The 10853-nt window shown below is 43.6% G+C and overlaps 1 protein-coding gene across 2 annotated transcripts in view; it reads left to right on the forward strand.

Annotated features, from left to right (window-relative positions):
- Positions 1-10137, forward strand: part of LOC144818739 (uncharacterized) — a 253078-nt gene extending 242941 nt beyond the window's left edge. For both annotated transcript variants that reach the window (XM_078676439.1, XM_078676438.1), the window contains one exon: positions 9029-10137. In XM_078676439.1, coding sequence (XP_078532565.1) covers positions 9029-9837 — 809 coding nt within the window. In that variant the 3' untranslated portion in view covers positions 9838-10137. The remainder of the gene's footprint in view (positions 1-9028) is intronic.
- Positions 10138-10853: the final 716 nt, after the last annotated feature.

Here is a 10853-nt window from a genome sequence, read left to right on the forward strand (position 1 = left end):
TGCTGCGGACCTGACTGCCCTTGCCAGCAGTGTGGCCCTGTGTATACTATGCATCACTCTGAAGCCCACTTTCAACTTTGAGTGATGATTAGGGTAGCGCCTTAGACGCAGGCGCTGCCACACTTGCTCTTACACGATTGATGGATTGAGGAGACCCAGCTAGAGCTTTGAGGTGAGGCTGGGGCAGGCTTTCGAACTGCGAGCGCACTGAGCCACTCAATGGGCACCATAACTGCCCGTGATATGCAGGCGACTAGGGCCTTGGCTGACACTACTGAGGGGCCTGTCCCTGCTGTGAATGAAAGGCCTTTGTTTGGTAAGCATGCGGTTGAGTGCGCCTGGGGGGCTCAAGTGCATTACTATAAAGAATTGGGCTCGTGCTTCCCCTAGATGAGACACTACTCATATCTGAAGACCCATTCTTTCTGACTGAGGCTCCTACTGCCTATCACTCTATGATTCGGGGGTGAGAGGGCCCTGCCCTGCGGACATTGGAGAACAGTTGTAATTGTGCATTGGAAGGTGGTGGAGGAGCGACGGGGTGACATTGCATTACCCCTGGGAACCTTGTACAAGCCCTCCCATAAGCGGGACCAAGATCCTGAGAGCACAACTGGCCCGCCGGGTGAATCTGGGAGTGCATCTTGGTCCTTGGACCCGCTTAACGACCCCACATCCTCCAAGCCATAACAACTTCCCATGAGGTGCTGGAATCCAAAATAGACACTATCATCATAGACCTGGCCTCCTGAGGGAGCAACAGCTTGCTGAACGAGTAACCATGAACAAGCGGACTTTGTGCTAGCACACACCTGTGATTACTGAAATGAAAGAACAACTGTTAGCAGTTGAGGCAAAGGTGCGTGTCACGGACACCTCGGCTGCCTCTCAGGATCGGTTTGTTGCTCAGAGTGGTCCACCTCTTGACACCTTCAATACCTTATGCTATTTCAGCACAGAAGGTTAAGGTGATCAAATGGGGGAAAGGAAGGGAACAGCAAGGAAGGAGACCTGGGAAGCAAAAAAAAGACTTTGTTCAGGCATCCATGGGTATAATAAGCTAAACACCTTTATATTGCGACAATAAACATAATTTCTCTCTGCTACCTATAAAGCAAAATAACAAGGATCCTGCAGTGTGTATTAAGAAGGTCGATTTGCATTCATCGGTATCCTCTTAATATCTAAATGACGTCCAGAAGACTAATATATAGATTCACTTCATAAGTGCTGTCAACAGAAACAAGAGAATTACGACTGATACCAGCATTGAGCCTGTGCTCACATATATTATGAGTCTAGCGTGTGCCCCACTTTTGTTTGTTATGGACCTAACTACACGGGGGGGAGACTTATGGCAGAGCTTCAACCTCTCTAGATCCCCCTGTTAAAAAACATGAGCAAGAAAACATGCAATAAACGATAAGCACTTTTTTAATGAATGGTAGATCCTTCTTTCTAACATTATTTAGTTATATAGTCTCTGAAAATCCAACAAGGTAAGATCAATTTCATGTTTCTCTGTCTTTATAAACTCTTTTGTAGTGTAGCGTATATAACACAAAGCAAATTAAATATCCATTCCTTGCAGGTTTTATACCGCCTGCCATTCATTCAGATATCACCCTATCTGAAGACAAAGAAGTCTGCATCATAATCCATTGCACCAGGAATACTCAAATGTCGATAAACACTTCTCTCAATGAGAGGCTGTATTTGAACAACAAGGCGGTGTTGGAGACACCCTCATCGTACTGGTCCCAACAGTAAAAAGAAGCTCTCTTCCTTGGGAGGGGGGCATCAATACGCTTTGAATATTCTGCGGCGTTCCCACAGGTTTCGGTGGCTAGCCTCCAGGTAATGACGCGTCATTTCCCGACACGCTGACGGCGCGCTGCACTGTCGACACGCTGATGGCGCACAGAGGTAGCTCCTGAGGGTGTTTCTGGCATTTTTGTGGTAGAGAGAGGACACCGAGTCTCATGGAGAGCGCCGCGGCCTGGGCCCCCCGAGACCAGTGGTGGCTAGACTACTGTACTATAAAGATCACGACTATATCCTGGCTCATGCCGGCAAAGGCCTGAGCCAGGATTCGGGTCAACAATGCTGCTGTGTGTATCTTTCCGGACTTCTCTAGGGAGCTACAGAGATGGAGGGCATTGTTTCAGGAAGTCAAGAAACAACTACAACAGCTGGAATTCAAGTATGCAATGCTTTTGTCCGTGAGGCTGAAGGTGATGACCTCGAAGGGAACACAATGCTTCCACTCTCCACAACAACTGGACTAGTTAGAATCACGATATGCACCGAGACCTGATCGAAGCCCTCGACACCACGGACTCACTGTACTGGTGCTCTGTGTAAAAGGTTGCAGAGCGGTTCTGTCGCCCTCTTGCAGGCCAAAGTACAGCTCGGAAAACAGAGAGCAATAGAGATAGTGGTCAAGATGAGTGGGAGAAAGTTGAGGTCTCTATCACTGGAGCCAAATCCTCCTGCTCTGGACTCATATTCTGATCATTGCTCTGATGCTTCAGATGGTTCATGCCCAGTACTTCCCAAGGTGACACCGAAGTCAGCGGATGATATCAACTGAACTCTGCGATGTACGGGCTGGGGGTTCAGCATGCTATAGTGATTGCATAGATCTCCATAGGGGGAATCTGAGTACTGTAAGGGATATTGAATGATGAGCCGGTTCTCTGTTGTATTTTAGATTATGCTGGAAGATGGTTCGGTAGCTGAGGGGGTTCATTGACCACCTCTCTACCTGTTTATAGTATGGGGGATCTCTCACCGCTAGTTCTCTTCTTTTTGCATGGTTTGGATGGGTGGTTTTGGCCTGCTTGTCCTGGAGAGGGGGAGTTGGGACACTGAATTTTGGTTGAGAAGTTGGGAGTTAATAAATCATACAGCAATGTGTAACGTATCCATTTTGTGCATATGGGGGCCACAAGATCAGGAGCTGCGGAAGAAGCAAGCTCATAACTTTTTTTCTGATGTCACTCATGGCAGAACAGAGAATGTACCCACACTATAGGCCTGAATGATGAGATACCATGGCAGGAGCTCAACACATGACAATTGTCTGTGACATACCTCCTTGCTACCACATAGCCAGCCTCTTTTTCCTAGGCTGAACTCCTGATGTACCTTCCCAGGGTTGCACTGGCACCCGGGCCCGGAGGGGGTGGACTCACAGGGTTTTGACCTAGAATACACTTTTCTACCTTGGGCCCTACTTGCTGGCACACTCTCAAGACCAACCCTGATATTGCCACCTAAGGTTAGGGCTCCCGCTCTCGGCATTATACGAAAGTGACATCTACGTCTATACAAGGAACAGCACCTAAGAAATACACTGCCACTCCTGTTAGAAGATATTCCTTCAGGGAGTCCATGATCTATGGCCTTTCACTTATAGACCATCTCTCCAGGTCATTCCCTATGGACACCACCCCACTGGCAATCAATTTCAGATTGACCACAATATTAGGCCACTAACTCCCCCTCACATTACATCATTGTAAGATATTCACATATAATTCAGGCCTATCTCTGGCCCAGACATAACCATCTATTATCACACGTGTAGCCACATCTCTACCTAGGGGTGGGATGATTACTCAAATTACCCAACTACGAAAACAATAGATACTTTACGACTTTCCTACTCCCAATACGGCCTCTGAATTGGCTGCACCGCGTTTGACAAGTGGTACAGTTGGGAGACAGGAACATACAACCATGAACATTTGACGCCGTATGCAGAACTCTAATCTAATACCTTCTCTTCGCGTCCCCTAGTCATGTGGTATGGGTCCGTCAGCCAGGTTCTTTTTGTTGCTTCTTAGCGCCATGATGCTTCTTGGAGTGACAGTTGCGCTATATAAGTGCTCAATTACATTACATTTCTATGTGAGAGATGCCGACTCGCAGCCGCAGTGTTCCAGGATGACGGAGGAGGGTAGGTGAGACCACTGTGTCCCAACCACCATCAAGTAAGTGCACAGGGATCGGGGACCCTCTAACACCTGTAGCATAGCTTCGAGTCTTTGACCCGTCACCCGGTACACAATGCTGCAGCGCACCGCCCATGAACCAACAAGATAGATCTAGAGAGTTCTCTGTGAACACACCATTGAAGAACCCTCCCAGCTGACCGGCAGCAAGAAAACCTCGTGGTTCACCAACGACCTCAAAAACTCCAAGAAGACCTGCCGCACCCTCGAGAAAGCCTGGTGCCACGACCAGACAACAGAAAACATGACAGCCCTCAAGAACACCATCCGCAAACACCACCAGCTGATCCGCACCACCAAAAGGACAACATTCAAAGAACGTCTGGACAACAACACCCACAACAGCAGGGAACTCTTCTGCATCGTTAAAGAGCTCTCCAACCCCAGCGCCTGCAGCAACGACATCACACCCTCGCAAGACCTCTGCGACTCACTCGCCTCGTTCTTTCACCGCAAGATCGCCGACATACACAACAGCTTCGGCGCACAGACCACGCACCCAACCACCGAACCAGCGCCCCCCTCCACCACCCTCTGCACCTGGACCCCGGTCAGCACCGAAGACACCACCCGCATGATGAACACCATCCACTCCGGCTCCCCTACCGACCCCTGTCCACACCACATCTTCAACAAAGCCGACTCCATCATCGCGGTGCACAGTCAAAATATCGATTCCCTAATATCGACCTACAGTAATATCGAGTTGTAAATATCGAAGGTGAAGAATATCGAGGTCAAGAATATCGTTGGACAGGATATCGACTCAAGGTAAGTAATATCGATTTCTTTTATATCGATGTAAGTAATATCGAAGTTAATAATATCGATATCAAGTATATCGATGTCACTAATTTCGATGTTACTAATATCGATATTTGTTGGTTATGTATTTTATTATGTATTTTATGTGTATGTGTTATGTTTTTGTTAAGTATTTTATTTGTTTTATATGATATGTGTACTATTTATTATATATTAAAAATGTTATTTTTAATTTAATTTTATGTTTTAGTACTGGACTGGGTTGTGGGTTTATAGGGGAATTGGGTGGGAAGTAATTTAATTGTAATTAAGTAATTATTTATTTTTGATTGGTATTGATAATTATTTTATTTTATTTCTAATTAAATATTAATTGGTATTTAATTATTTTAATTGGTAATTAATTTTATTAATTGGTAATTAAGATTTGTAATTGGTAATTACATTTTTTAATTGGCAATTCATTTTTTAAATTGGTAATTAATGTTTGTAATTGGTAATTACAATTTGTAATTGGCAATTCATTTTTTTAATTGGTAATTAATTTTTTGAAATTGGTAAATAATATAATTTATTGTTTAATTTTTATTAATTGGAAATGTATTTTATTAATTGGTAAATAATTTCTTATAAAAATACTTTTTATTCAAAAATAAATGTACTGTTTACCATTTTTAAATTGTTAATCAATTTTTAATTATTAATATGTTTTTTGTTTTGAAAAATATTTTAGTGTTCAATATTATTTGGTTATTTATATTTATTAATTAATATTTATTGGTATTTATTGTTAATTTATTGTAAATTAATTATTTAATTGTAATTATGTTTTTAGTAATTATCAATGGGGATTTGCAAATGATGTAGTTATTTAAAAATTACAATTTAAATTATTTTATTTACAACAATTATTTATAAGTTTGTTATATTTAACTTCTACACTATCCAATGCTTTCCCTACTGTTGGACTCTCTGGAGTGGGAATAGTAATTTTTACCCCTACGCTATCCAACGCTTTCCCTATTGTTGCACTCTCTGGAGTGGGAATAGTAATTTTTACCCCTACGCTATCCAATATTTTCCCTACTGTTGCACTCTCTGGAGTGGGAATAGTAATTTTTACCCCTACGCTATCCAACGCTTTCCCTACTGTTGCACTCTCTGGAGTGGGAATAGTAATTTTTACCCCTACGCTATGCAACGCTTTCCCTACTGTTGCACTCTCTGGGGTTGGAATAGTAATTTTTACCCCTAAGCTATCCAACGCTTTCCCTACTGTTGCACTCTTTGGAGTGGGAATAGTAATTTTTACTCCTACGCTATCCAACGCTTTCCTTACTGTTGCATTCTCTGGAGTGGGAATAGTAATTTTTACCCCTACGCTATCCAACGCTTTCCCTACTGTTGCACTCTCTGGAGTGGGAATAGTAATTGTTACCCCTACGCTATCCACCGTTTTCCCTACTGTTGCACTCTCTGGAGTGGGAATAGTAATTTTTACCCCTAGGCTATCCAATGTTTTCCCTACAGTTGCACTCTCTGGAGTGGGAATAGTAATTTTTACCCCTACGCTATCCAACGCTTTCCCTACTGTTGCACTCTCTGGAGTGGGAATAGTAATTTTTACCCCTACGCTATCCAACGCTTTCCCTACTGTTGCACTCTCTGGAGTGGGAATAGTAATTTTTACCCCTACGCTATCCAACGTTTTATATAATTAATTTAAAAAATATTAAAAGTATATTTAATTTTTTTAATTTATTAAACATAATTCTTTACTTTTTATTTATGTTTTTGTTTTATGTTTGTGAATGTCTTTGTAATTTATAATATTTTTTATTAATTTATAAATTGTTAAAATAATTATTACAACTTATTGTTAAGTACATATATATTATATATTTTCTGTATATGTTTAATGTATTATTATTATATATGTATTATTTATTAATTTTAAACATTATTAGATATTTTTAACTATGTTGATTTTATTTATTAGTGTTATTTACTTTATTTTACATTTATATTTTTACAGAAAAATAAACTATATTTTTAACATCGATATTTTTAACATCTATATTTTATTTTCGATATTTTTGTACTTACCATGTTGTAGATAGGATGTCGATATTCTTGCCTTCGATATTTTTGCATCGATATTCCTGTAGGTCGATATTTTGTAGGTCGATATTTTGTCAGTGATTCCATCATCGCACCCCAACTCCAGGACATCATTAACAGCTCCTTCGCATCCGCCACCTTCCCGGAGAGCTGGAAACATGCCGAGCTCAGCGCCCTCCTGAAGAAACCCACCGCGGACCCCACGGACCTCAAGAACGTCCGCCCCATCTCGCTCCTCCCTTTTCCTGCCAAAGTCATCGAGAAGACCGTCAACAAACAACTCTCCGCATTCCTCGAGACAAACGGATCCCTCGACCCCTTTGCAGTCCGGGTTCCGAGCAAACCACAGCACCGAGACCGCCCTCATCGCAGCCACCGACGACATCAGGTCCCTGCTCGACAACGGGGAAACAGCTGCCCTCATCCTCCTAGACCTCTCAGCAGCCTTCGACACTGTATGCCACCGCACCCTAATACAGCGCCTCAGCAACACCGGAATCCAAGGAACGGCCCTGGAGTGGATCATCTCACCGGAAGATTCCAGAGAGTCTGCCTCCCCCCGCTCCGATCCGCGGCCATCAAAGTCATCTGCGGCGTTCCGCAAGGTTCCTCGCTCAGCCCCACCCTCTTCAACTTCTACATGAGCCCCCTCGCAGCCATCGCACGCCAACACAACCTAAACATCATTTCCTACGCTGACGACACCCAGCTGATCCTCTCCCTCACCAACGACCCCGCCACCGCCAGAGCCAGCCTCCAGGAAGGAATGAAAGACGTCGCGGAATGGATGAAGCTCAGCCGCCTGAAACTGAACTCGGACAAGACGGAAGTCCTCATCCTGGGTCCATCCCCCTCGGCCTGGGACGACTCCTGGTGGCCCCCTGCCCTGGGCACCGCCCCCAAGCCAACGGACCATGCACGCAACCTGGGCTTCATCTTGGACTCCTCCGTCACGATGACCAATCCGTCTCATCATACTGCTTCAACAACCTGCGCATGCTCCGAAAGATCTTCCGGTGGATCCCCACCGAAACCAGGAGACGGTCACCCAGGCCCTCATCACCAGCCGACTGAACTACGGGAACACCCTCTATGCTGGCACCACAGCCAAACTCCAGAAAAGACTCCAACGGATACAGAACGGTTCTGCACAACTCATCCTGGACATCCCCCGTCACAGCCACATCTCTGCCCATCTGAGAGACCTGCACTGGCTCCCCGTCAGCAAGAGGATCACGTTCAGACTCCTCACCCACGCACACAAGGCTCTCCAAGACATGGGCCCCAGATACCTCAACAGCCGCCTGACATTCTACACACCCACCCGCCAGCTCCGTTCCGCCAGCCTCGCCCTCGCCCCCGTCCCACGTATTCGCAGAACAACTGCCGGAGGAAGATCCTTCTCCTACCTGGCGGCCAAGATATGGAACTCCCTCCCCACCCACCTACGGTGGACCCAGGACCATCTCTCCTTCAGGAAACAACTCAAGACCTGGCTGTTCGAGCAGTAGCACCTCCCCCTCCCCCCAGCGCCTTGAGACCCTAGCGGGTGAGTAGTGCGCTATACAAATTCGCTGATTGATTGATGGATTGATTGAGGAAGAGCAGCATGGTCTCTGTCCCGGGACTGGTGTCACCTGGTTCTTTCTTGGTTTCTGCCATCACTGATCACAATACAACATATCAGGGCATTATAACAGCAGGATTATTTCCTTAGATTTAACGTCCTATGACTAATCTGTCACACTTCTATTTTCCCCAACCGGCTTCCGGCAATTACAACCCTAATCAGAAACGCGAGAACGGCTTAATGATATCCACTCTGATTGGACCAAGCTGAATTTGTATTGTTTCATAACACATATGTCTCGCCATATGTTACCAAAGTAACCACACGCAGTTGGTAACCTAGCAGTTGAGGATGGGGTGCAAATCACTGAAATGTATTTCAATGGAAGTGCCATTTCTGAGCGTTGGATTATTTGTCTCAAATTCCTAAATAATGTACCAAAAGCTATTGGTCCATAAAACATGTTTATCATATACAATTATTTATAAGTATTAACTTTCAGAAATCGATGACATATACTGATTTTTAAATTGTTTTTGTTTCTTTGTTAAAGGTGTAAACAAACCAGTAATCTCTGCCAAACAACTGCAAGCAAACATCTCCGAGGGTCATTACTCTTTTAACAAGTGTGGGAAAAGCTTCAGTCAAAAACAAGACCTCATGAACCACCAAAGAATCCATGCTGAAGTGAAAACACTCCCTGAATACAGGAGTAACCACCACAGAATTCATTCTGAAGCAAAAACAATTTCTGAATACGGGAGTGAACATCACCAAATCCACACTGAAGCGAAAACAGTCTCTGAACACGAGAGTAAACTTCACAGACTCCACGTTGAGGAAAAAAATTTCTCAATATATGAGAGCAGCTGCAATAACTTATCAAATACTGCTAATTATAGTGCAATTCAGACTGGACAGAATTCATGTCAGAAAAGAGTCACTAGATTTAAACTAAGCAAGTGTATTAATTGTGGAAACCGTTTTATTTCATCTACAAAACGGCATGCAGAAGGAGCAGAACAGAACACATGCAGTGAATGTGAAAAGACTTTCTGCCAGTCAAAAGACCTAAACCAAAATCAAGGACAACCTGTGAGTGAAAGACCTTATATATGTTCTGAATGCGGGAAATCATTTAAAAACTCCCAAACATTGATAACACATCGACGAATACACACAGGGGAGAAACCTTACAAATGTGGTAAATGTGGAAAGAATTTCAGGCAGTTATCGCACCTTGTCACTCATCATAGAATCCACACTGGTGAGAAACCCTTTGTTTGTAATATATGTGACAGACCTTTCCATGACTCCTCAAACCTAAAGAAGCACAAACAAATACATGCTAGATACAACTAGTGCGAGTTGAGTCAGAATGTACAAGTATTAACCATATTTCTGAGTCAAGCCATGCTAGTATTGCATTCTGCTATGAAAGTAGCAGACAGACAGTTTCTTTCAACAGTGATTTGTCTAGGACATGGATTGAGCTCTCCAGTCCTCATATTGGAAGTGCGGTGGTCAGATCACCAATAGGTTTTTCATGACGGACTGATGTAACAGCTACGATCGTCTTCTTCTACCAACCTTTTTTGTTTTATTATTTGATTACCTAAAGCCATTGCAGTATACATTCATAAACAGCATATTACATAAATACATCTTTGAATTGTTCAAATGATTCTGCATATTGTATGCATATGTCATTTTCAAGCACTGTAATGTATTTGAATTGTTTACAAGTGATTGAAGAAACAGACCCTTATCTAAAGGAAACAAGCTTGTTTTAAAACTCATGACGAGTATCATGTCCCCGGGACGCATGGTATTGGCTGTGTGCAAACTCTGTACCTATAATTACCAGTAACATGCAGTGACGCCTCACGAGTACCGTGAAATTACTAGTTGAACCCCATAGATTGGGGAGTCTGTGCTGACCCAGCTTTACCGGGCGTAAAACTACATGGAATTCCCAATGTTACAGGGTTTAACGCTGCCATTTACCACTTGCCTAAAGCAGTTGGAAAATGTGAGCCCGGGGAAAGGGGCTGGTTAAGGGTGGAGAAAGGGGATTGAAAGGGTATGTGGGTAAGGGGAAATAGATGCCCTGACAGGGAACACGTTAAAGCTCTCCTCTTAAAGAAAAAAAGACTCAGCAGTGACCACTGTTTCCACCAAACCTTCGGATTATGTATTATTTGCTGTTTTTTCTCGCTAGTAAAATATTGTCTTGTTGTCCCATGCTGTGAAAATGTTGCGCAAGAACACCGTCCCACTTGTGATCGGGTGAGGCGGAATTCCACATTGCAATTCGCTCTGCCATTTACCTTCCCGACAATTAATTTTATTTTCAATATTCAATCAACTTGCCAATT

Source organism: Lissotriton helveticus, chromosome 2_1, assembly GCF_964261635.1.
Source record: "Lissotriton helveticus chromosome 2_1, aLisHel1.1, whole genome shotgun sequence".
In the NCBI taxonomy this organism is placed as follows: Eukaryota; Metazoa; Chordata; class Amphibia; order Caudata; family Salamandridae; genus Lissotriton; species Lissotriton helveticus.